This window comes from Pinus tabuliformis, chromosome 1_2 (genome assembly GCF_031772625.1).
Source record: "Pinus tabuliformis cultivar Carrire ecotype Pingquan chromosome 1_2, CPIR1, whole genome shotgun sequence".
In the NCBI taxonomy this organism is placed as follows: domain Eukaryota; kingdom Viridiplantae; phylum Streptophyta; class Pinopsida; order Pinales; family Pinaceae; genus Pinus; species Pinus tabuliformis.
Genome location: NC_142298.1, coordinates 702413080 through 702440879, shown reverse-complemented (window position 1 = coordinate 702440879; position 27800 = coordinate 702413080). Strand labels below are relative to the sequence as shown.

Sequence of the window (27800 nt, the reverse complement as noted above, 5' to 3'; positions counted from 1 at the left end):
CAACCATGATGGAATCATGTTGTCTTGATGTCCTCAACAATCCTATAATAAAGTCCATGGAAATTACCTCCCATTTTCATTTTGGAATTGGAACAGGCCCCATTAGACCAGCTGGATGCTTGCATTCAACTTTCACCTATTGATAGTCCAAACACCTTGCAAAACACTCAGCCATCTCTTTCTTCAAGTTTGGACAATAGTATAACTTAACTTTTGTCAAAGTCTTTTGGTATCCCAAGTGGGTTGAATATGGCTTGACATGAAACTCTCTCAAGATGAGCTTCATCAACTCGCTACTATTTGTCACATAAATCATGTTCATGAATCTAACCAAGCTATTTTTTGTGAGGTGATACACATTATCCCTATCTCCTTCACCTTGTTGTTGCAATATTTGGTTCAGTTGTTGGTACCTCTCATCATGTTTTCTTGCATGCAATATCTGCTCCTGTAAATTTTTCCCATAAGAGCTCATAGCTGAAATATAGTTCACCCACACTCTCCTACTAAGAGCATATATAACCCCGTTTTAATTTCCTTTATTGTTTCTAATATCAAAATCAAACTCACTAAGGGTAACCAAACATCTAGCTTTCCTTGCATTCAAAATAGCTTGGTCAAACAAATACCTTAGTCCATTGTGATCACTCATCAGAAAAAACCTCCTACCAAGGTGATAATATCTCCACATCTTCAACGCAAGAATGATAGGTACCAACTCAATATCATGAGTCACTTAGTGATGTTAATGCTCATTCAACTTCCTTGATTCATAGCATACCACATGTCCTTCCTGCATCAAGACTCCACCAAGTCCCTCCTTGCAAACATCTATACAAACCACCAACTCCTTATCAGGATCTACAATATTAAAAATTGGAGCATTCACAGGCAATTGTTTGTGCTAATCAAAACTAACTACACACTCCTCAGTCCATTCAATCTGCTTCCCTTTCCTCTACAAGGATGTGATAGGAGAGCCAATATTGGAAAATTTCCTAATGAACCTCCTATAATAACCTACTAGTTCCATGAATGATCTGAACTCATCTACATTCCTCAGATTTTCCCACTCCATGATAGATTTAATCTTTTCTGGATCCACTGTTATCCCTTCCTTGGAGACAAAATTTCCTAGGTAATGAATCTAAGACTAAAATAAATTGCACTTGTTGATCTTGGCATATAACTTATGCTTTCTCAACAATCTCAACACTACTTCCAGGTGATTTGCATGCTCCTCCTCATTCTTTGAATAATGAATATGTCATCAACAAATAATATCACAAACTTATCTATGTAGGGGTGCAACACACTGTTCATCAAACACATGAAGGTGGCTAGAGAATTGGTGAGACAAAAAGGAACCACCACAAACTCATAGTTCCCATACCTTGTATGAAATGTAGTCTTATATATGTATTCTTCTTTGGTGCACACCTAAATATAACTTGATCTTACAATAATATTTGAAAATATTGTTGCTCCCTTCAACTGATCATACAAGTCATCAATCTGCAACAATGGATACTTGTTCTTGATAGTTAGCTTTTTCAACTTCCTATAATCAATGCACAATATGACAGTTCTATCCTTCTTCCTTACAAAAAACATAAGTGTACCCCAAGGAAATACACTTGGCCTTATGTACACCTTATAAATAATTTCTTTAAGATGCAACTTCAATTCTACCAACTCTGGAGTTCATCATGTATGGTGGCTTTGATACTGGTGTTGCTCCAAGTACCAACTCAATAGAGAAATTTGCTTCTCTATGAGGAGGAAATTCTGGAATCTCTGCAAGAAACACATCCTGAAATTGTTGTAAGACATGATACTTCCTCAAGACTTCATCATCCTCATCTTCCTTCCTTTTTTCACTAGAAACATGAACTACAAACAACAAACATCCTTTCATGCGGCTTCACTTAGCTTGCATTACTATAACCATTCTCACTGATGTAGGTTTCTTATTTCCTTGCAAGAGTCTCTTTTATCCATCATCATCTAGGCACTCATGAATGAAAAACCAATCCATGCCCAAAAGCATGCTATTTGAACCCAAAGGAAACACATTTAGATGCATTTATGTAGGCATACCATTAAGTTCAAATTCACAAGATATCACCTAGTGATGAAATTTTCTCTTCGTCCCTGTAGCCAATTGAACCAACCAAGATTCTGCATGAACTTCCTTTTTCAACCAGCACTTCTCCACCAGGTTAGGACTAATATAGTTATAACTCGATCCATGATAAATAAAAATACAGGCAACTTGATCACAAAGCTTACCTTCCATCTTGATAATAGATTCCTGATGTTTTTCCCGCTTGTTATCCACTAGTGCATAAATCTAGGGAATGTTATGGCCTACTTCTAAAGCTAGTTGCATCTCCTGAGCACTATAAATATGAGGCCTGTCACCCTAGTGCAATGGGAAATCCCTCGTGCAATGTTCTCCACCATAGGTCCAACACCTCAAAGCTTTCCTTCCATCATCTTTATTTTGTTGCTCCTTAGGCTGAGAACCATGTCATGTCTTAGCTGCATTGAACTTCTTATGAGGTGCCATATTCACCTTGTCACCTGCATCCTAAGATCTTCCTCGCTTCTTGAGCCATTTTCCTTTATAACTTTCATTACCTTTCTAGTCACACATGAACGTAGGGATTTTCTTTGACTGCTCATAACAATTCTTTAACTTCCTACTGACTTCCTCCAATGATCGAGGTTCATCAAACTCATGTCATTATTTGAATTTTACTAGTAGCCCACTAATGAACCTTTAAATATTTGCTTTCTCATCCTTGAGATAAGGCACATACCTCAAAAAATCAAAATATATGGCTTTATAACCTTCATCTATCATGGAACCCATCCTAAGCTCATAGAACTCCTTGGAATTCCCATCACAATATCTCTCAGACATATACCTTCTTTCGAGGGGTCTTTCAAACTCATCCCAAATCAGCTCCTCTTCTCTGCTGCCTCTAACATGCTTAACATCTTCCCAATAGATATATGCTTTTCCTTTGAGACTAAAGGTGGATATTTTGACTTTTATGTTTTCCGAATAATCATGCGATTTGAATAATTTCTTCATCCCAAGCAACCATGCTTCTGCATCTTTTGATTTCTTCATTTTTTTATCGAAGGAAGGATGCTTGGATTTCTTGAAATCTTTAGGAAAATACTACTTCTCACTTCTCATATAAGGATGTTGGCGGTGATGGCGATGATATCTCCAAGAACCTAAGATAGCATAAAATCCATGAATGTTAGCCCTCCTCTTAAGTGTATCCAAGGATCTCCCACCTTTCACTGTATCATCTTTGTGCATCGTGTACCCTTTCCAAGACCTACTTCCATATGCACCATTAGCCTTTTCTTCATGTCCACGACTAATCCCTAGTTGTCCCTACTTCTCCAAATATGAAAGGTAGTGAAGGATGGCTATATTAACCTAGGTTGCTTTTCTTGAGCTCTAGCAAGCCTTTCCTTTTCCCTAATCAACCTCTCATTATTTACCTTCAATATTCTCAATGTATCTTCCAAACCAAAAGAATATCCCTCTCCTTATTATTCAAGTGATCTCTCCCAGCCTAAACAGGGAGTCATATGAAGTGTACTCAACTATTTTTCTCTTCATCTCTTGGCCTTCTATTTCCTACAATATCCCATTGTTAGCTAGGTAAAACATAATCACAAGCATACCTCAAGGTATCTCAAGGTGGCTATTGCATCTACATAGGCCAATCCATATTAGCACAACACATCACAAGCATACGACATCATACATGGATATCATAACCATAACAATAGATAGCTAACATGCATGCATAATAATCACATTGACAACTGACATCCATGCATATAAATTTGCTTTTACCTGAGGTCTAGTGATGCAACCTTGCTCTGATACCACCCTGTAACACCCCACCCCACATTTACCAACTTTCACCTACTCGCCATGGCAAACATGAGATGAGAGTTACTATGCATGACTCAATTTCTGAGATGCACTTATGGAAAATGGGGTCCACATGTCTAGAACCGACTGCAAAAACCCAATGATACGTGATCACAATGTTATCAGCCTAAATTGACCCAAAACTATTTCCTTTCGGTTTTGTTTGATAATATTTAACACAAATTTCTATTTTGGCATTTTTTTGGGTTCTAAACTTCCAAGGCTGTTTTGAGGGAATTAACAACATTTTCATGGAAAACGGTGGGACCAAAAAAGTGCCACAAATTTTAATTGAACTCCTTGAGGAGATCTTTGAAATGTGCTATTATGATAGCCAAATGGAGATTGTATGCCAAATTAACGACCATGGAAAGTTTGAGGTCCAAATTATTCATTTATACAAACTGTTTGTGTACATAATACTTATAGGTCATAAATACATATTTGTTCATCGTTTCATTAATTTCATTAGAGAATCATCAAGAAGTCTCAATTCCCTCTCAAGCTAGATGCAACATCAATTGTTACACCATGCATACATTAACCATTCAATAACTTATCAAATCATAAACAAGATACAAGCAAGAGCACATTTCAACCATACATGTAACCAACATTTAACCAGAATAGAATCCATCACAAACCAACCATAAGATTAACACAATAACCAATACATGTGCTCATTTATCACAATAGGAAAATAGCTTATATTAATCATATTCAAAAGAAAAACAAGTTAGGGACTTCCACGTACCACCCGACCATAGATTGGGCTTAACCAAATATCTATTTCAAGTAATCAACCCCCTTGCCATATACCAAGCATGCATGTGGGATCATATTGGTTAAACCAAAATAGAACCAACCAGGGCTTTGAGAGGCCAAACCACCTCAACCTTCAACCACGGTGATTTCACTTAAACCGATCCATAAATCATTAACACCAAAACCAACTTGGATGGTTCCAACTTCGTTCACCAAATCCAGTGGAATTTTCCTATCTCCACCCATCTATCAAGACTTCTAGGAGAAATCTCATCTCCACCCTTGACCGTTAGTAATTTTCCGGATACCACCTCAAATAGGATCCAATTCTACGGTCATCCAGATCTTAATCAAAATAGAGAATCCACTATATCATGGTTATCCAGGAAATGGAAAGGCAAGGATGAAAATATTGTCAATATAGGAAAATCCCATGTCAATGAAAAAAAAAATACCGAAAAACCTCTTGCATGTACCATGCATTCAAATTTCACCAAGGAAATCACACATCCAACCGGTTATCTGCGATGTACTCCTGTTGTAGTTGGTTTTCCAACCTTCTTCTTCGCTACCCACAAATTCTTTTGTCTGCTTGCTTGCTTTTATCCAAGTACTCCCTCTCTCCAATTCCAAGTGAGAATGCCTCAATGTCCAAGTGAATTCTAGAATTATCCAAGGATGCTCCAATTGTGTAAGAGTGTAAGAGTGAGTAAAAGTAGGAAAGATAGACATAGAATGTTCTTCCTCTCCTTTTGTTTTCCTTTTCCTTCATTTACCCTTGCATGCATATTATTGTCTCTTCATCTTCCTTTTCTTCAATTTTCCCTTATTTCTTTTAAATAATTGTCATTTATTTCATTTTTCCTTTGCCAATGCCAATGCCAATTTCCATGGCCATTAATAAACCACAAGCGATGCCCACTATAATGTTTTCCCCTCCATTCAACTTGGAATATGTGTCCCATGATCCCAGTCTTATTTATTTACATGGAAAATTAACTCGTCGTTGTTACACTCTCACTGACTGAAGAAATGTTGGCTCCATTATGAAAGATCAATATGATGAGATGCAAAGGAAAGAAGGATTAATGTAGCTAATACTTGAAGATCTCTATGAAGAACTAGTAGTTGATGTATTTACAAAGACAAGCTAAATAGCTTGTGGTTATGACTTCCCAATTTAAAGGAAGTAAGGAATCTCCCCTATGTTTGAGATAGAGTAAGAAGTCTCCTGAATGTTCAAGAAGGGGTAAGGATCAATTCCTTGATCATGATGGAATGATGATCTATTCTTTTGTTGAAAGGGAGATATGTTAGACATCATATTCTCCATGTGTCATCCATTAGACTAGGACTAACATCCATAAGTCTTAGTGAAGGCACTAGGAGGGAGAATGGAGGACTGAATAAGAATATAAATATTGATACTCATTGAGGATAAAAAAATCCAATATAGGAAGTAGAATGACACTCTTTGAGGATTTGAAAACAATCCAAGATAAGAGTGGTGAAGAGGACTGATATTGTTTTAGGATTTAAAATCTAAGAAAATAGTAATCCTAAAAGGACATACCTCGTGAACATTTGGATGGGGTATGCACCTTAAGAGGTAGTATGGTGTCTCATGTAAAGCCTCCCAACATTATGCTTTGGTATAAATAGGGATTTTAAGTCAATTCCTTACTATGTTAACAATGCTTGATATGATGTCGATGCTTAAAGATGGCTTATCAATCTGACTCTTCTTATGAGAACTCTTCAATTTGATAGAATACTTGTACTAGTTGTACATTTATGAATAACTCCCTAGCTAAGAGGGAGTGTTGGAAAATGTAACGAGTTTCGATCTCCATAATTGTCATTGTACTCATGTCATTATGTATAATATATGTAACAAGAAAGATAATAAAAAAAGTTATTTTCTAGCATGGATTTCATGCTAAAGTTTATTTTTTACTAGGTGAAGCATGTTATTCATGCATCGAGATTTGTTAAGTCAAAAATAGTATTTTTCATAAGTATTGAAGTAAAGTCCCATTTGGAATTTGAAAAAAAGTGAAAATAAAATATTTATTTTAAGTCAAAATCTCATTTTTGTCACTACAAGACCAAGTCGGACTGTTGTCTTAAGGTGTCCTGACCCAGGTTCAGAGTTAGTTGCACCAACCAAAAAAAATCTACACTACTAGCCCTTTTGCAACAACTCACATAGATCAGGCTGCAGTCTCACACGAAGCAATATCGGGGGATGAAAGAACCAAGTTTCTACATCCAGTGACTAGTTTGATGTTTTCCAGTGCCTTTAGAGTTGCCTCCACGTAGATCTATAGACATCTAGGCCTCATTACTATAACTAAGTTAAAGAAATCTTCAAACCTTTGTGAAGGTCCATGATCAATCCTTGTGGATCTTAAACAATCGATTTACCTACTTTCGTGCATCAACAAGCAACCCTAGATCGGAGTTCACATAGATCTACTTAATTCATTAGAAAACATAAGAGAAATAGCTTGTAACTTTGCAGAAGTGGATAAGAGTTCATTTCATATATTATTAAGACAAATTCAGTAAATTCGTGTAGCATTAAATCATTATTTCATAAAACATATCATTAACCAACAGCATATAACATAAAAAATACAATGGAAACACTCAACAATTCTTCAAAAAGTTGTCTTTATTGATCTTCAATTCATTGATTACAGACTCTTCTTACCCTGCGCACACAACTACAGGGGTCTGCACACTCAATTGCGAACTCTACTCAGGCCTCCTACACACTCAGCTGTAGGATCCTCCCTTTCTCTACCTAAGCGCAAGAATCAGAGCCTTCCTGCCTTAGCCCTTGCTTAAGATAACAAAACCTCTTCAACGTACTCTAATATCCATTTAAAGTTGTCTCTAGGACTCGCTAAGACTCATTTATTTATAAATTTTCTAATACACTACCATGGCCCCCAACTCATGGATGAGTCTTCAAAACCAACCAAAATCAAGGGGCTAAATCCCCTTTGACTCTATCTATTTGCGCTCCCTGCATCCACATTTTGCGAAGACTTTACATCTCTTACAAAATTCTTTACAAAAATTGACTATTTTATTCAATTCTACCCCTGGGAACCCTATCCCAATAGGCCCCCAACACAAAGATCGTGACTCGCCCTCGAGACACTCTGTTGGATGTTCCATTTCTGGCGAAGTTCGCTAAATTCCTTGTTCAATGCTTAAAGCTCTGCGGTACTCTGTTCTGCTACTTGTTGTACCTCCTAGACCAGTTTCTTAGTGGTTCGCCCTTCTACTAAAAGTTGTGTAGTCCTCTGGGACTGTTGCATAGCCTTCAACTTCTCATGAATGTTCTGTGAAAGCTGGGAGGCTTCCTCTGTCAAAGGCTCAAGTCGGGCTCTAAGCAAGGACTTCCTTTTCTGCAACTCCTAGATCTGCATCAATTTTTCCTCTCCTTCTTGCAAGCATGTGAAGCGTTGGACTAGTGCCAACGTCTGCATTGTCATATTGATTTCATCGTATTGTTGCTGTACTTCCCTAAGCTATGTGTTCAACTATTGTAGTGTAGGATCCTCATGTAGTGTATCCCATAGGCCCATTGACTGAGTGAATAACTGGTCACAACCATGAACTGTGACATCTAGTTGACCCATGGACACTTTGATAGCGACGCCTCTTTTTTCTCGAACTCCTGGCAGCATGGTCGGTTGTAACTTCAACTGAAGCTCAGTTATTTGCATTTGAAAATCAAAAGTCACCTCATCAATTTTCTCCTTCGACGCATGCACTGCAACATCCAATTTCCTCACTTTGGATGAGGCCTCTACATCCTCTGGAATGTTCATCTCAGCCACTGACTTGCAGACCTACTCAATTATTATTACCAATTTTTGGCGTTGTGCCTACAATTCCTCCTATTCCTTCAGTGCCTGAGTTTTTTCTACAAAAAGTTTCTCATTCTTGACTTTAAACTCATTGACGATAGTGAGCACGCACTTTTATCTGATATTCAACTCATCTAATACCGCTTGATGCAACACATGAAGGGTCTGGAGTAGCAGTGCATGAAGGTTCGGTCCCATATCCTTCACTATGCTGAGCATAACGTGATCCTTGTCTGATTCCACACAAACTGACCCCTCTAGCAAAGGAAAGACTCTAAGATCCAGAGTTCATTCAATCTCTATTACTCTGCTACTACCCTACGTCAAGCTCACTTGTGTGCCACTCGACTTCCCAACATCCACCTGAATCTTGTTCGCCTGGATCTATAGCTCGCGCAGATCCTTTTGGATGCTCCCTAGTGTCTGCATGTATTGTTGCTCAAATTGTTGCAACACCTCCATCGTTGTGTCTCGTATCTTATCCCCGATCTCATCAAGAGCCCTCTATCAACACCATGGGATCAATATGTGTCTTCTTTTTAGACTTGTGTTTCTTTTGTTGTCCACCCTTTTGCTCCTGTGCGCACCTCTTAAGGATGAAAGGAGTGAATTTTCTCCTCACCGCCACCTTGTCCCTACGTTGAATGCTCTTGTTTGTCAGTATGATGTGATGAAGACTTCTTTCTCTCCTCTGTAGAAATCCCCATCTGTAGGTCACCTAATAATGCAATAGACTAAAGCAAAATACTTGATCTACTTCTACAACCAATTTAGCGGAAGCTTAATCAAACATGAGCAACATCAATAAGAACACACATAACTAATATGGAGAAATCAATCACACATAACACAGAAGAAATATCCAGGGGAAAGCACCAACAAAAAACCCCATCTCTGTATTATCATACAAGTGGAAATATAACCAATATTACAAAAGGAATCAGCTCAAAATCTATCCTTCTCTCTCTGTAATACCTCTGCTGCTCATAGATAGTCAAAGGCCTCTATCTAAACTCTGGTTTTCCCTCCAAGCCTCCTATTTCTTTGCGCAATTTTGATTGGGGTCTAGTGCAGCCACTTGTGTGAATTGGCCTCTTCACACACTCACTAACCTCTGATCCAACTTCACAGTCCTGAAGGAGATGAATCCTTATCATGGATGAGCTTCCTTTATAAGAAAAATATTCATCTAACTGATAGTACACTGTCCCTTCTCTGATCTCAACTGGGTCTCTGTCTGACTTGACATGCATGAGTTATTCATGAGAGAATCTTCAGTTATCTAAAGTACAACAGTTATATGCTAGCATGCATTAACTAACTGAACTTACTTAATTTAAAAAAACTGTTTAAATCAAATATAACTAGACTTGACTCAGTTAACTGAGCAAACTAATTACTACTCAAATTAGAACTCATCCTTATCTCTTTAACCGATGGATAAATTCCTCAATTAATAGAGAAATTGTTGCATGTCCTCACATAGACTTCATGTTTGATTTTTTATTTTTCACAACTAATTAACTCATGGAGAATTGATTTATTTATTTTCAAACAGTTGTTAAGTTCAAATTCAACCTTTACTTCCTATTTTGGTCCAGGGACTGACTAAAATTGGAATCCACACTAAACTGCTAAAAATAGAATGTTATTTTTAGCACTTCCATTTTTCATTCCCTGTTGATCAATCCAGCACTAGTACCCAAACTGCTATTTATAACAGTGCTATTTCTAGAATTTCTATTTTTATCATTTCTTGTTGCCATTTTCAACATCCTCAACATCCTTCCATTCTCTCACTTCCCGTTCTTTAGCAGTGCACTCTTCCTCCAGACTGGACTTCTCTACGTTTTCCTTGGCAACCTGCTTCTTCTTCTGCTCAGCGAGTTTGCGCACAACTTTTTGAGTAGCATCCTTCCACTTTTGCACAGTAGATATTTTTATGCCTTTGTTTGTTCCTACCTCCAGCGTTGTAGGTTCATGCCACTCTGGTGGCCAATACCCTATAACTTCCTGCACATCTGTCTTAGAAAATAAATAGGGCAACACATGGCAAGTTCCTTCTAGGTCCTTTTGTGCACAAATTGAGATGTTGTGAAAGTCAGCCTTGAACTCTGCATAGGTTGTTAATTATCTGAACAAGGTTGGGGACAACCTTGGCCGCTAATTGATCACCATACGAAGATCCATCTCCATTGAACCCATAAAATCTTCATTTCCTTAATGCGTGCTGCATCCTGCCTCTAGAAAATCTTCCTTGTGTGGAGGAAATTGGTTGTCCTCCGGCAACCTCCACACAACTAATAAAATAGAAAAAAGAATCCAAGCATAATGAAATGGCTTGATTTCTTCTTGGGCTTCTCGGTAGTTCGTGAGGAACTCCCCGCAGAGATACTTAGACCAATTAAACTGCGCACCCTTTGTGCATTGTGCAGAAAGTGACACTGCTGGCATCAGAACTTCGTCCACGTGGCAATTTCTCATGATCTTTCCTGCGCGGATCTGGGTAGCAAACTAGACTGCCTAGTCTTAAATGGACATGATAAAGTATCCTCATGACTTTTTCACAAGACCATATTCCTTCTTCATCTTATCAGCGAGCTCCCTTTCCCAGGTTTTCCCTCTAAACTCCTTGGCAGGGTCTGCTCCTTTGTTGATTAACTTCGTTATCTTGTGGATCAACATGTATGTTATTGAAAATAGGTTGCCCCAGCCACAGGATCCCATCGTGTACCAGTGCGAGGAAGTGGCGCACACAAATCATAGGATAGGTGATCGGTGATAATGCGGTACTAAAATCATGTTCAGTAGCCCCGACTATTGAATGTCGCAAACCCACTTCATGGGTTCTAATTGTGTAACTCCTTTGTCTTCATATTATATCTTCACCATATAATTATGGGTCACCATATGTGGAAATTTTTCATGATCTACGAGGTCCTAGTCCTCCATTTTCAACAGCGAGATGTGTGCAATCTTAGGTCCTTCAAAGGTGAGCTGCTCAAGCAGCAGGGGAGTGGAAATCCCAAATTTTCCCAAATTAGGATTCTTAGTCACTTTGGTTTTTCCCTTCTATGGAGGGATGTACTCAGGCAGCATAGAAATAGGCTCGACCCCCTTAGCATCGACTTCTTCGACAACTTGGTACTCCTCTTCTTCTAAATCCACTAGTTTTTCTGGTTGCTTATCCTTTTTCTACTTCAGTTGTGCCTCTGTATGCTTCCTCAATGACATTCACACCGACATCGGCTTCTTCTGTTTTTATTTCGCGGATGATTGTTTTTCTTTCATGGCAAACTGCTTTTCTTTTGCCACAATTTGTTTCGACCTAGGTGACCTTGGCACCATGGGCACAACAAGCGTAGTCTCCATACTAGATACTTCGGGACTTGGTGCATTAGACACAGCTACTTCTGAACTGAGGGCTTCGGCAAGGTTAGTGCCAGTCATTCTTTCAATGAATAGCTCTTAGGCTGCTATAGAACAGTTCGCAGATGAGGGGTGTGTCATAAATTCTTCCCAGAACTCTCTACTCATATGCATCAAACAGAAAAATTCTCTAGCAATTATTAGAATGCAAAGTGTTCTCTATTGGACCAGTATGCGCAATTTATAGGGGGATTTGAATTCAAATCCGACCATTCCCCCCACATCCGAATAATAAATGCTGCATTGGCAGCATATCTTCAAAGATTTTTTTCCTTAATTGTCGCCTCCCTACTCCTCTTAACTGCTTTCTAGCTGTCAAATCACAAATAGTAACTCCAACGACTATTTTCCTGTTGGGTTGCACGGCACCCTCCTCCATGGTGCAACATCCTGAGCATAGCTTCAACTAGTGCACCCTCTTCAATTTTTGTGCAGCTTGCTCGCTGCGTTTTCCTCCACATTGGCAGTGTAGTTTATAGTCCTACACTCCCTTGCAACTTCCTAGAGTACTAAGACTATCCTGCTGCCATATAGTCATTGCGCAAGATTCCCCATATACAACTTCAGCCTGCTCCCGTTCAATTTTCCCAAGAATGGATCTCCATTCCGATTCGTGAGCTGAACTGTGCCACCGTCTGTAATTTACTTTAAAATATATGGTCATAGCCAATGCATCTGGAATTTACTCGGAAAGTTAGTGAACTTACTATCATAAAACAACACAAGATCATTTACCTTGAATGTGTGAAGCTTGATATGGTGATCATGCCATGCTTTTTCAAATTCCTTCTGTACTTCTTGGTGGAATCCTGCGAAAAATCAATCCTCCTCTAGCTCCATGAGTTACGCGAGCCGTTCTTCCAAGGCCTCATGATCCGCCATATCCTTCAAGGCGACTATGCACATACTAGGCACAATGTATTCGATAAGCATTACTGTTTCGACCCCATAAACTAATTTGAACAGTGTTTTCCCTGTCAAAGTCTTATAGGTTGTCCTATAGGCCCATAGCACCATAAGTACGTGCATATCCCAATCATTTTTCTGCATGTTACAAATATTTGTCAGCGTGTTCTCCAAAATTTTGTTAAAAGATTCGATTATCCCATTTTCCTGTGGGTGATATGGTGTACTCTTCTGATGGTAGACTTGGAATTCATCTATCGGCGTGCTAATCGATTCATTTAGAAAGTGCGTACCCCTATCACTCATCAAAACTTTCAAGCATCCGAACCTTGTTAAGACATGTTCAAACAATAATTTTGTTGTGGTAGCCCCTGTACAATCCTTTACTGGTTGTGCTTCCACCCATCTGGTTAAATATTTTTTCGCAGTGATAATGTAGCACGCGCCCATTTTCTTTCTAGGAGGCTGAATTGGTCCAATAAAATCAATTTCCCACTTCTCAAATTCCTGTAAATATACATGAGGATGTAGTGATAGCTCATCCCTTCACGACGGTCTGTCAGTCCTTTGACATGCATCTCATGCCTTACAATATGCTATGGAATCCTTGTGTAATGTTGGCCACCATAAACCTGCACATAAAATATTCTGCATGATTTATTTTCTTGCATAATGGACTCCCACATCTCCTCCATGAGCCTCAGCGAGGATACTATCATGCCTAAAGTCCAACATATATCTCTGCAATATTTCATTTGCACCCATTTTGTACAAATGTCCCGAAATGACTGAAAAATTGCCTGTGTGTACTACTAATTCTTTCTTCTACTGATTTGTATACCCTTTAGGTGCCATCCCTGTAGTTAAGAAGTGAATAATATTAGCAAAATGGTTATCAGCTACACGTACTGCAAAGAGTTTCACATCATGCAACCTTTCCTCCAAATTACAGGGTTCTTTGCCTATTTCAATTCACGATAGATGGTCATGTCTAGCATTAAACCTTCCTGACTTCACAATGACTTCAAATTCATACTCCTAAAATAATAACAACCATCTACAAATCTTTCCCCCCAACAAAGGTTTGTTGACCAGGTATTTTAAGGTAGAATGATCTGTATACATCTTGAACTTCCCTCCCAACAGATAATGCCTAAATTTTTTCAATGTGTAGACCATGGCCAACCCTTCGTGCTTAGTTGTTGAACAATTTTTCTTGGCCTTTGATAACTTCCTACTTGCAAAGGCTATAGGGTGGTCCATTTATCCTTCCCCTGCCTGAGTTAGCACTACACCCAACGCAATGCAAGAAGCATCCACATGTACATGAAAAATCTTTTTCCAATCGAGAAATACCAAGATTAGCACAATTACCATATTTTCCTTTAACACATCCAAGTTGCATTGACATTCTTCATCCCAACAGAATGTCACATCCTTCTTTAGCAGTTTTTCCATGGGCGCGGTAATTTAAGCATACGCTTTGATGAATTTTCTATAGTATCCTGTGTGTCCTAGTGTTGTGCGCAACTGCTTGACATTCCTAGGGACCTCCAAGTTTACAATCACCACAATCTTTGCAAGGTCAACCATCAATCCTTGTTTGCACACATCATGACCCAATAATATCCCAAAAGGAACACATAATATACATTTTTTCAAATTTAGTGCTATTCTAGTATCTTTGACATGTATCCAACATAAGGTGCAGACTTTCTACATGGCACTTCACCAAGCCAAACATCATCCAATCATCAAAGTATACTTCCAGAAACTTATGAATGAATTCTTTGAATGTTGCTATGACTACACGGGAAAATATTGGAGGCACGTTCTTCAATCCAAACGACATAACATGTACTATAAACACCCCCACTCTATTGCGAAGGTGGTTTTGCTACTATCTTCTGAGGAAATCATAATTTGATGATACTTGGGAAACTCATCAGTAAAGGAATAGGCCTACTACCCTCCGACATTGTCTAACACTTCTTATGTAAATGGTGTAAGAAATGGACCGTGGACACATGCATCATTAAGCTTCTGCGGATCTACACAAATCATTATTTCACCCTTTTGTTTCTTCTCTTGGACCACCATCAAGCTCACCCAATCGGAATCTTCAATAGGTTCTATGATGCCTACCTCAAGAAATTTATCCAACTCTTGGCAAACCTTTCCTTATACTTAGGATTAAGGCAATAAGGCCTCTATTTAATAGGCTTCGTGTATGGCTTCACTGTGATCTTCATAATGCCCAAATCACCAAGTATGCCCTTTAAATATGAAAACTTAGTGGGTTAGAGATCCTAGTATTCATGAAGTTATTCAATAAATTTGTCTACTATAGTGTTGTCCTAATAGTATCCAATCTTCATGAACTTCGGTCCTTCTTCAGTGCCAATGTTTACTTGCTTTGTTTTCAAAGGTGCGAAGATGTCTAGGTTCTCTACTTGCGGCCCTTCGACGTCGTGATGCCCTTCTGTCTCTAGAATATTGATATTCCAAAAGTATTCTTCCTCCTCTTTAGAGGTCACATTATAGCATTCCAATGCGTGGCAGAGCTGGGTGCTCGAGTCTAGTTGGGTCCATTGCATCGGTTCCTTCAGTGTCATGAAGATAACTACTTTAATTTCTTGAAGTGCTTCATCAATGCTTGAAAAGTCATCTTCAAATCTGAAATTCAATAAGAAACCTTCCTTCAATACATCCCATTCCACAGTGTAATGGCGGAGCTCTATTTCAAGGTACCAGTTCATGGGGATTGTATCCAAGGTATGACAAAATATATGTACCCACTTTGGCTGTGGTTCCGTCCCCCACGCCTTAGTCCACTTGTGCAGGTGATCATGCGGATCATCCTTCCTATTATACTTTTCAGTTAGTCTTGTATTAGCATACCCAAATCGTAACTTCATCATTATCCTATAATTACGCCATCCAGCAAAACTATCCTTATGCGTACCCCACCATTGTGCGGGCATAGCACGCAATGTCAATTCCAATGCTTCAAAACGATGGTCTTCAGGGACTTCGCACTCAAATTCATCTAGGATCATATCTATGTCAGTTAAATCATCATAATAAGGTAACTTTCTTACCTCTGATGAAGCGCAGTGCAGTGACTTCATCATCATATTGCATCGCAATGTAGATACTTCATGTATGTGATTTTTCCAATATCCTAATTCTTCATATGAGTCAAAAGTGCAAGAACTCTCTTGGTTCCATGAGATCCATCCATCCTTCGTTGGACTGATCCAATCCTGATATCACATTGTTATCTTGTAGATTTGATCTAGCTCATCGTCACTTTCTACATAATCGCGCACTGGTTCAGTATAACGCACACCTTCTACAGGGTCCAGTGGCACTATAACCCTTAGTGACTTTCTTTCAAATGAAATTTTCCTCTTCTTCAAATTAATGACCCCATTCATGTCAATATCCTAGTCAATCACTAGGAGCATGGGGTAAGGATTACTGTCATTGACAATTTCTATAACTTCAAAGTCTGCTAATGCACTCACACCTTCAATATCAACCGTTACTCTTTATAATCATCCCATAGGGATGATTTTCTATTGATTCACCATCCTGAGTTAAATTGGAGACCACTGTAGCGCAGGTCTCCCCATCCTTTCCCATGTATTTTTCGGTAGAACATTCACATCGAACCCCAAATCCAAGATGGCCTAGTCCATTTCATAGTCACCTATCTATGTTGTTAGCTGCATCTCACATCCTATTTGTGCCTTATGCTTACCAATCTTTCTAACTATACATTGCCCCGTAGAAGTCTTTTCCTTATTGGCGCACTTTTCTATTAAGTCTTTCAATCCTTCCATGACCTTTCTATTGCGCAGTAGCTTCATATAGGTTTCCAAGAATGTAGTGAGTACAGAAGGATCAACCACTTGTGTCTCACTTGGTCCCATTGTCTGGATTCCTGAGGTTGAAGCCTCAGCGAAGCTCTTCTTTGCCTCCATGAATTTTTCCTTAGTGTGATTAAGTACAAAGGTGGCTTCTTTCTCTGGAGCTTTGAGGACCCATATGTCTTCTTCAAGATGCTTACCCTTATCTACGCTAGTCGTTATACCACTTTTTAGTACAATATTAATGCTCTAATCCTCCTCACGGGGCTCAACCTTCATCATTTGTAAATTTTGTGTAGGTTGTTGAGGCTGCATTTTCTTCTCTTACATCTTGGTTATTAACACTGGATATTATTCTCTGGCATGGTCAAACTGTCTGTAGTATTGACACGAAGGGTGTGTAGGATTCAGGCAATCTCGCCCGAAGTGCCCCAGTTGTTCGTAGTTGTAGCAAATAATCTGATCACGACCTCTACCAAGCCCTCCTCCTCACCCTTGTCCTTAGCTCTGAAAAACCTCGCGTGCTCCTCCTGTGCCTTGATATGAAGGCCGATTTTATGCTTGCATATGATAAGTATGGTTTCTTTCCATCATCATCTCATAGCTTCGACATTGGTGCTCATCGTGGCCCATAGATTTACAGATATTCCAAAACATTTGTTGAGGTGTCTGAATGAACTTCTAAAGCAAGTGGCAATTATCCGTCACATGTTTCCCAGTGACTTGACAAATGACGCACCATAGTGCAGCCCTGTGCTTGGCCCAACTCGGGCTTCTAGATTCAGGAGGGCTTCCATCCCCCTATAAGGTAGTTCATGTATAATGGACAATGATCTTTATCATGCCCGTGGCCCTTGCACTTCAAGCACTAAACCTCTGCGCGCATTTATGGATTAGTCTCCTTTTCTTTCTTTAAACTTTGTAATTCTAGGTGTAGGATCACTAACTGCAAGTGGATCTACTGTAGCCCTAGGTTCGTATCCTAAATAGGTGACATGTGCAGCCCCATCATGATCTCCAAGGCTTATGCCTGTGTTGTTATCTTTTACTATGACAAAGCAATTCTTAAATGGGGCAAAAGTGACGCAATAAACCAGTCATGATGCTGGCTATATGAAATTTTCATGTTAGCCTATCTAATCTGGCACTTCAAACTTTGATCAAAGTCCCAAGGTGTCTCCTCAACCGTCATTAAGATCTCCTTAAATTCAATTACCGACTACACCTCAAATTTAGGTTTACTAAACTCTTTGTTCAAAGTTGTCTGAGTTTCTGCTAATGATGCATGAGGATTGTCAGCACAATACTTAATATACCAGGTTAGCGCATGATCCTGCAAGGTGGTAACCAACTACACCTTCTTTATATTATCATCGGTGATTTTTTGCATTGTCCATACAGTGTTTGCAACAAACCAGAACTGCTCTAGATCTTCACTCCATATGCTCTTGAAGATCGGCATATTCATTGTGTTCGCCATGTTGAATGGTGTCAGTGGAGGTGGAGGTGTGGATGAAGGTGTATGTGGTGGAGGTGGGGGTGGAGGTGGAGTGGATGGATGATCTGTTCTAGGAATACCTTGAGTTATTAACTAAACAACGCTTCATGGTGTAGTCCTCACCACCCCTTCGTCGTCACTTGAAGGAGGTCCAATCAATGGGTTATACTCTGGTCCTGATTCTTCACGATTTCTAAATAATATTCCACTTCACATAGCTTTGAACATCAAGGTAATGGCATTATCTACTTTTCACACAACAGCATCTTAATCCAAGTATTCAATGACCTAATGTACTTACCTCGTGGTCCTTTGAAGAATTTTTGCTCCGCTTCACTATAGCTAACTGATGTGTCTACTGAAAATTTAGTAACAAATCCTCCCAGAACTTGATCAAGCTAGTGATCGATCGCCCGTGCGATATTTTTATCTAATGTCTCTAATCTTACCACTAATTCTGGCATCCACACTATACGACCGTTGAGCTTCCACCTTCCTTGACTGTTTGCCAATTTAGCTAATCACTCATATAATTCAATTGGAAAAGTTCTAAAGAAAATTTTGTGTACCTCTATATACAGATATCTATTCAACCAATCCTCCTTCGACAGGCACGGATTCTTGTTTTCTTGAGTTGCAAACTCGTGAATTTTCCGATCTAACCACTTTTCAATTTCTTTCTTAGTCGAATTCCAATGATGCGACATCACACATCTCTTTTAAGAAGATCCAGTCTTGGAAATGGAACCATTTGTTGGCTTAGGGGGTCCTGACCCAAGTTCAGAGTTAGTTACAACAACCAACAAAACCCTACACTGGTGGCCCCTTTGGAAACAACCTGTGTAGCACAAGCTACAGTCTCACCCGAAGCAATATTGGGGGATGAAAGAACCAAGTTTCTATCTAGAAACTAGTGTGATGTCTTCCAACGCATTTAGAGTTGCCTCTACACATATCGATAGACTTCTAGGGATTGTTACTGTAACTAAGTTAAAATAGCCTGCAGACCTTCGTGAAGGTCCACGATCAGTCCTTGCGGACCTTAAATAGTCGATTTACCTAATTTCGTGTATCAACAAGCAACCCTAGATCAGAGTTCGCGTAGATCTACTTAATTTGTTAGAAAACATAAGAGAAATGGCATGTAACTTTGTGGAAGTGGGTAAGAGTTCATGTCATACATTATTAAGACATATTCAGTAAATTTGTGTAACATTCAATCATTATTTCATAAAACATATCATTAATCGATAACATGTAACATAAACAAATACAATGGAAACACTCATCAATTCTTGAAAAATCTATCTTTATTGATCTTCAATTCACCGATTACAAAATCTTCTTACCATGTACACATATTTGTAGAGGTCCACGCACTTAGATACGGACTCTATACAGGCCTCCTACACACTCAGTTGCAGGAGCCTCCCTTTCTCTACCTAAGCACAAGAAGAAGAGCCTTCCTACCTTAACCCTTGCTCAAGATAACAAAACCTCTTCAACATACTCTAATCTCCATTTAAAGTTGTCTCTAAGACTCACTAAGACTCAATTATTTATAGCTTTTATAATACAATACCATGGCCCCTAGCTCATGGGTGAGTCTTAAAAAATGACGAAAAGCAAGGGGATAAATCCCCTTTGACTCTATTTATATGTGCACTTCGCATCCACATTTTTCAGAGACTTTACATATCTTACAAAATTCTTTACAAAAATTGACTAGTTTATTCAATTCTACCCCTGGGGACCCTATCCCAACACCTACCTCACGAAGTTGACCCATTTTGGTGTAATTTGACCTCCACCGATAGGTATATATAAGAGAAGTTCAACTTCATTTGAAGCATACACAAGAAAGTTTGATCTCTTGAGGATGGAATAGAAAACATCAGGAAGAAGGAAAAGGAGATAAGTCAAGGTCAAATGACGAAGAAGCGAAGTCTAAAGAGAGAGAAATCTGCCCTAGAAAAACTCATACATACAAAATTTCATAGTTGAAGGAGGGCCAAAATTGCAAGGGGGAATCTATTGCAGGAGGTCGTGATTTTGATGCATAGAGCTAAAATCTAAAGTTTGACTAGCTTTTGGAATGGTTTGACTTTGTTGACTTAAGGAGACTTGGACTTCTTGATAAGGCTTGAAAGGAGGGATGACTTAGGGCTTGTGAGTGTAAGTGGTCTTGACATTTGGGTCTTGGATTTCTCATTTTAATTGATTTGATAAGAAGAGATGAATTTCTTTATGGGTTTTCCCCTTGGAGGGTTTTTTCCCTAGCTTGGAGCCTATATTTTGTGCCCATTGTCTTTATGATCTTCATGGTTTATGCTCTTTATAATTGTTTGATGAAAAGAAACTAATAAAGAACAATAAGAAGTTGGCTAAAGTTCACAAGTAATTATTAAGGATAAGGAGAATTTTTTAAATAACTACCATACTTGATTTGCCAACAGTCTTAAACCTCCAAAATCACCCTATGAACTTCCTAAAGAATGACTTGCTCATATTACGCTTTTCAATGGAAAGCATATGCCTATGCCCTTGACTAATTACGCTGTAAGGCGTTCCTTCTGAGAAAGACATCCCTAAAATGTGATGTGTGCGATTCTGAGCCATTGATTTTATGTTAGACGATTGGGGTGTTTTCAGCCGTTGATTTAATCCTTTTTCTAGAAAAATATTTTTTTTCCCACCCGCTGGAAGATAGAGAGGTACGATCTGGCAATGGGGCATGAAAGGCCAGGAGGCAATGGGGCATGAAACGGCAGGCCTCTGGCCATGAGAATGGTATTGTAGAGGCGAGAGCGAGAGAAGGGTGAATAAACTAGATCCTCTGTGAATAAACCAGAATGCCTCTGTTTTCCCCTGCTCCACGACCGTGTACATGTTTACCAGCTTCTGCGTCTCTTTGCTTTCGGCGTCCTCTTTTCTTTTCCCACGACCGTGTACATGTTTACCAGCTTCTGCGTCTCTTTGCTTTCAGCGTCCTCTTTTCCGTTCTCTGTTTTATTTTGTTCTGTTTTGTTTTGTTATATCTGTTTATAAGTTTCATTTAGGTTTCCTCTGGTCTCTTATATGATTTTCTGTGATGCTGTGTATTTCTTCTTTTTTTTCCCAATGTTGTACAGTTTAAATTTATACGATCTTCATTATATTTTCAGTACAGTTTTCAGTTTAATTTGTAATGATCTTCATCATATTTTCTCTGGGGTTTTCACGCATGAGAGTTAAACTTTTAAATATTTGAACTCCTCAGCATGTACGGTTCTGCTATATGAATATCTGCAATCGGACATGGAGTTTAAGCAGTATTGGAAGAGACAAGGGAAAAAATTAGTTCCTTGCGTGAAAGACTCCGTAAAGGATTTGGAAAAAAAGTTTGCGCGAAGGGTGAATAAACTAGATCCTGGTTTGTAGTACTGTACAGTGATTATTATTTGCTAATATGTAATATATTTTTGACATTTTTATGTAGTTAATTGGTATTGAAATCTGATTAAATCTACATTCCTCATCTCTGCCATTTACAGAGGATTGCCTATATATATTCGCTATCTCTGCCGGCTGCAGAGGATTTGCTTTAAGTGGAATTGGAGGAGGGGCTGCTGCGGCAGATTGGCTTTTGTTGAAGGAGGAGCTGTGGGTAATGTTTCTTGCCCGCCCACTCATTGTTTTGACAATTTGTAGGATAAAATAATAGCCATGAATTAACCCTTTAATATCTTGCATTCAAATTTGTTTTACAGATTTAACTGGAATTGGAGAAGGGGCTGCTGCGGTGGATTAGCTTCCGTTGAAGAAGGGGCTCTGGCGGATTAATATTGTGCGAAATTCAAAATATTGTGCGGATTAATCCTTTTTCTTATGGAAAACTATTTTTTTTCCCACCGGCTGGAAGACAGAGAGGACGATCTGGCCATGGGGCATGAAAGGCCAGGAGGCAATGCGGCATGAAAGGCCAGGCCTCCTGGCCATGAGAATGGTATTGTAGAGGCGAGAGCGAGAGAAATTGCGATTGGCCATAAATGCATTCGCCATAAATGCAGTTGCTGGAGCGATGAGGTTTAAAAAGAATGAGTATGAGTGGAGCCATGCTTCAAATTCGATGAGAAAGAGGGATGCGTCCGTCCCAACAAATCTCAGGGCCATTGACGCAGAACTTTATCCGGTGTTAAGATGGACTTGCAATGAATTGTCAGAATTCCATCTAAATATTTTTTTTTCTAAATTGTGCAGCTTTTCTGGAAGATGAAGAAATTGTTGTGCAGACGTTGGTGCAGATGTGGGACGCGGAAGGTTTCCTCAACAAGCCAGGGACACCTTATTTTATGGATGCTTGGCGGCAATGCATTGATGAACTGGTAAGAAGGTGCTTGGTGGAGCTTGTGGAGTATATTGTTGATGATGACTATCACAGTGTCGAGTATTTAAAGATTCATGAAGTTTTTTGTGACATGGCAATTGACATAGCCAAAAGGAGGGAACATGCTTATTTGCAGCAGGTCAACAGTTGCGGATCTTTCCGAATGACAAAGTTTCCAGGGATTGCAGACGAATATCGGTGGGCTATAATGCTATTCGTAACCTGCCAAATTATTTGAGATGTTCAGAACTGAGGAGTTTGGTTTTAGCCTCCAATATTCGTTTGGAAAAGATGCCAGAAGAATTGTTCAACGATACCCCGTCTCTTCAGGTTTTGGATTTGTCATCCACTCCCATTAAAGGATTGCCAACCTTGAAGCAACTTCAATAGCTTCAGTTTCTCAACTTGTCTAACTGCTCCAAGCTTGCTGATTTTCTTGACAGCCTCTGTAGTATCCTGTCACTTAAAGGTTGGATTTGTCATACACTCCAATAAAATCATTGCCTGAGAACTTTTGTAATCTATCTAGTCTTCAAGTTTTGAATGTTAATTCTTGAATGTTACATTCCGTAACTCGCCATTCTGGAACATACATCCAGTCTATTGCAGGTTGGTAATTAATAAAAAAAAATTCGAGTGTGAGAGTTAAGCAAGTTTTGTGTTGATTTGTATTTGTTTGCAATAAGAATACATTGGAATAGATGTTGTTCTTATTCACAGCATTTCTCCTACATACTGTCCTGCAGGAATGTGGTAATAAAACATGTGACCATATTGGCTCCCCTTGATGCCCCTGACACAGATGGGATTGATCCAGGTAGTTTTCGCTGCTAACGATGTTTTATTAGTGGTTCTGTTTGCATGCTTTGATGAACTCACTCCTAGTTCTATCTCATTTTCTAGATACTTTCTTTTAGTCCAATTATCATGAATGTTGTTTAGAATGTTGCCTAGGGCTAAATTGCTGCCTAACAGAAATGATGTGAAAAGTACAAAGAATGTGGATTCAGTCAAGGGATGAACTATAGGATTTCTGTTTATCAACTTAAGTAAATATTTCTATTGCCTGATAACATAGGGTTACATTTTAGTGTTGATACAGTCTTCCATTGGACAGGCCCAACCAGATACAAAATTTCAGTCTTTTCAAAAGAGTTTTAGTCCAAAAACTAGCCCTGTTGACTATATCTAGAAGTCTAAAAAATGTAACTGGGCCTCTAGGGCCTGTAAGGAAAGCCCCAGGTGTGATTACTTGTTAACATGTCTGAAGAAGTTCTATCTACAAGAATTTTAATTTGCGGCAATGGCCTGATATTAACCAAATGTATATTGATAACCGTCAACATTGAGGGAGCCCCATTGGCCTTAAGCTATACAGGCTGAGTTTATTTGGAACTGAAACTACCCATAACGGGTTTATTCTACTATGCTTCTGTATAGATTCTGAGTTTTGTTTCTTGATTATTGAATATACTTAAATAGGATTTCATCCTTTAAATTATCACAGTTGAAAGGCACTTTGTCTATGGTTTATGCTATGCTCATAAGGAAAAATTAGTCTTCCATTTCTCTTGATTTAATGTAGTATAACTATCTTGTTTCTGAAATTTTCACCTTTTAATAAACATAACTCTGCTATTTTTCCTTCCAGTCACCGAGGGCAATGGAATGTCGTGGTGGCAAGTCTTCAGCCCAACCCACAGCATTTCAGTTCTTAATTCAAACTCACATAATCATTTTTATACTGGGACCGACTCTATGCTGGCTCACAAATTTTACGCACAATTTTTGGAACAGGATTTTATGGTCATGTTTTGGCTGCAAAACAAGCTGCTCAAGAAAATCATTCCCTGTTCTTTATTCTTGAAACTCCACATAGAGACGGTCAAGGTGGTGAATTAGGCACCAATAGTGAACATGATTCCAAGCAGGATGTACCAAATAAAAGTGCCATAAAACCCTTAGCAGAGATAGCTCAGGGCAGTGGCCTTTTGGGAAAAATGACACCATCACCAGGTGACATGGCTTCAAGTGTTCCCATGGGCTCACAGAGGCATATCTTGGCCAGCCCACTTCACTCTTCTGCCCTAAAGGCTTTAGCCTCATCGGCTTTCACATCGCAAAATTTATTGGCACTGGATTCGGGATCAAATTGTGCTTCCACTGCAAGTTCTGCCTCTTCTTCTGCAGGTTGTGACTTCCGTGATGTGGATCAAATTCCTGCGTTTGCACATTCTTTCTATTCCTTACTTGTAGATTTGCATGATATGTTTAACAATCTTCCTGCCCTAGAAAGGGCATTAGTTTGTGTTCGGAAGATGCTTCTTGAGGTGGAGAAAGGCAAAGAGGTGGATTGCGAAGTGTTATCTCATGTTAACAAGTTTCGGATTGCTGTTGAGGGACTCAGAGTTGCTCTGAATTCTAAGGCACGTAGTCCTCTTAAGCAAGAGCAAAAGCTCCCGAAAGATGCAGACTTCTATGAGCTTCCTTATGAAGACAAGTGCCATGCTCTGTTTGCCCAAGCCCTGAAAAGACAGGCTAAAGATTTTGGAACAGTAGTTGCAATTGTCGACGCCAGTAGCTTGGCTGGAATTAGAAGTTATTGGAATACTTCTTTGCCCCGAGACGTGGCCGACTTAGCTGACAATTGTTTTATATCTGATACTTTTGACGATGCTTCTGAAGGGGAAGATCCAAAGAGAAGAAATGTGCTTGGAGGAAAACCTGTAGTAGCAGTCGGTGCAGGAGCAGCAACTGTTGTGGGTGTAACCTCATTTTCAAAAATTGTTCCTGTTTCAACTATAGCGAAGATGGTCACCTTTAAAGTTCCTACTATTGTGAAATTTGGCCTACTGCAAACAAAGAGAACTGCAGCTGTTGCCTTAGGAAAAGTTTTCACTCCTGCTAAACTTCTAGCTCCAGCTTCTAAGGGAATTATTCCTGGGAAAATAGGCTTTGGTTATGGAGTTCATGTTCCTGCTACTGCGAAGACAGCAGCTGCAGCAGAAAAGCTCCGAGCTGCAACTCACAGTGTTATAGCAGCTGCTGAACGGTCGAGCTTGTCAGCTATGAGAACAGCCTTTTATGGTATCATGCGTAAAAGACATGGAAAGGCAACTGTAGGTACTCCTTGGGCAAGCTTTGGTGGCAGCATTCTGGCTTGTACAGGGCTTTTAGCTTTCGGGGATGGGATAGAATGTGCTGTTGAATCTGCTCATGCAATGCCTACAATAGCCCGATTAGGACGTGGCCTTGAAAAGTTGCGACATGCATCCCAAGTTGTGCACCAGATGGATTCTGCACAGGCATGGGAAACAGTTTACAATTCATTGTATAATCTTCATAACAAGAAATGATCTGTCTGAACATATTCTTACTTAAGATTACCGTGAGACTGAAACAAAGCTTCGTTCTTTATTAAATGTGCACAAAATTCATACTGTAGGGCAAGCTATATCTATGGTCAGGTGGGGAAAGTGGAATAAAATGGCAGCAAGGGATTAAAGTTAATACTATTGCGGCAATGATTTCCAACCTTGGAGTCTATTAAATCTGTCAAATACTGTAAATATACGAGGCTCAGAATTGATTTTGAGAAAGCTTGAAGTGACAATAAACTTGTGTATACATGCTCTTGGAGGTTCTGAAACTAATGCAACAACAGATATAACTAGCATTTTTGGCCCTTGCGTATGTTACTTAAGAACATGCTGTGACATGTGGTGCGTCTGCTAAGGCAGAGATGTTTATGGTAATGGAGTGGCGCTTTTGGAATTACTTGCCACCTCTGGCAAGAAGTCTTTGGATCCATCGTTTTCTTGCTATGGGAATAGATGCAACATCATTGCTTGGGCATGCATGCTTGTTAACGAAGGTAGGGAACATGAGGTTTTCACCCCTGGCTTACGGGACACAGCGCCTCGTGAAGATCTCAAAATCACTTCACCTTGCTATAATGTGTCCTGTAGATATACTTTCGGCTTCTCCTTCACTGAGGCAACTTGTGAAGCGCTTAACACAATTACAACATCCTGCACTGAGCTAGTCATGGCCGTTCCATATTTTTTTCCGAGTATGGAATTCAAGGCTGAGAATCCAGTCCTTTCAATTCTAATACATCCAGTCTCCTGACCAAACTTGGGCTTAATTTTTTCAAATGATTGGAGCAGATGCTTTAAAGATATGAAAGCTCCTTCACCAGTTTCTTGAAAATCATTATACTTGGCGATGCTTACTGGCTATAGTACCTTGCACATGTAATGAATCAAAATTACGAGCAATCTACTCCTCCTGTTTGGTGTTACAGTTGCCACAGAGGGTTTCTTTTAGTGTTTTTATTCTCTTCCCAAAATGTCCATGTTTTTGAATTCCCAAAGAAAACATACCATAAGGGTGCAATTGTTCATAAGTTTATGTCCATCCCATCCCAGTTTGCCCCTTTATAAAATAATTAATAAATGAAAAGCTGCTAATCTTTTGGATACGTGAATGTCTCATATGGATGTGCTTCTACTGTTAAGCCTGTTGACCCATAGGCTTTTGGTCCTATTAAAATTTAAAACCCATACATATGAATTCTCAGCTTAGGAATTATGAGGTTGCATGACTAGATTTCTCTTTATTTGCATGCAAGCTGCATTGTCAAATTAAATGGATCAGTCGCATTGCTTAGTGAACTCTAATACTGTAGACAGTAATACTTAATTACAATTGTTGGAAATACTGAGAGATGGGGTTAATCAGTGTTTCATTACAATTAACAATTTTTTGCTTAGTGAACTCTAATACTGTAGACAGTAATACTTAATTACAATTGTTTGTTGGAAATACTGAGAGATGGGGTTAATCAGTGTTTCATTACAATTAACAATTTTTTAGCTTTGAAAACATTTAATACACCTAAATTATGAAACAGATATAATATAAGAAACACTTAGAATGCTTTTCAAAACAGTCTTCAACTTATTTAATACACCTAAATTATGAAACATATATTTTATAAGAAACACTTGAATGCTTTTCAAAAACAGTCTTCAACTTATTACAACACTTGTGAGGACACCAATCCTCTGTAAGCACCGACTTACAAAATTAGCAGATCCAA

The 27800-nt window shown here is 39.1% G+C and overlaps 1 protein-coding gene across 5 annotated transcripts; it reads left to right on the top strand.

The window, feature by feature from the left end:
• Positions 1–21029: 21029 nt before the first annotated feature.
• Positions 21030–26345, top strand: LOC149207670 (uncharacterized). 5 transcript variants are annotated; one of them, XM_089395830.1, is made up of 6 exons: positions 21030–21148; positions 21590–21742; positions 21864–21976; positions 22080–23165; positions 23443–23513; positions 24348–26345. In XM_089395830.1, the coding sequence occupies exon 6, from the start codon at positions 24697–24699 to the stop codon at positions 26050–26052; it is 1356 nt and encodes a 451-aa protein (XP_089251956.1). In that variant the 5' UTR covers positions 21030–21148; positions 21590–21742; positions 21864–21976; positions 22080–23165; positions 23443–23513; positions 24348–24696; the 3' UTR covers positions 26053–26345. The 5 variants fall into 5 exon arrangements, with proteins under 5 accessions (XP_089251956.1, XP_089251955.1, XP_089251957.1 ...); XM_089395829.1 differs by having other exon boundaries at positions 21037–21278; XM_089395831.1 differs by having other exon boundaries at positions 21037–21723.
• The last annotated feature ends 1455 nt before the right edge of the window (positions 26346–27800 follow it).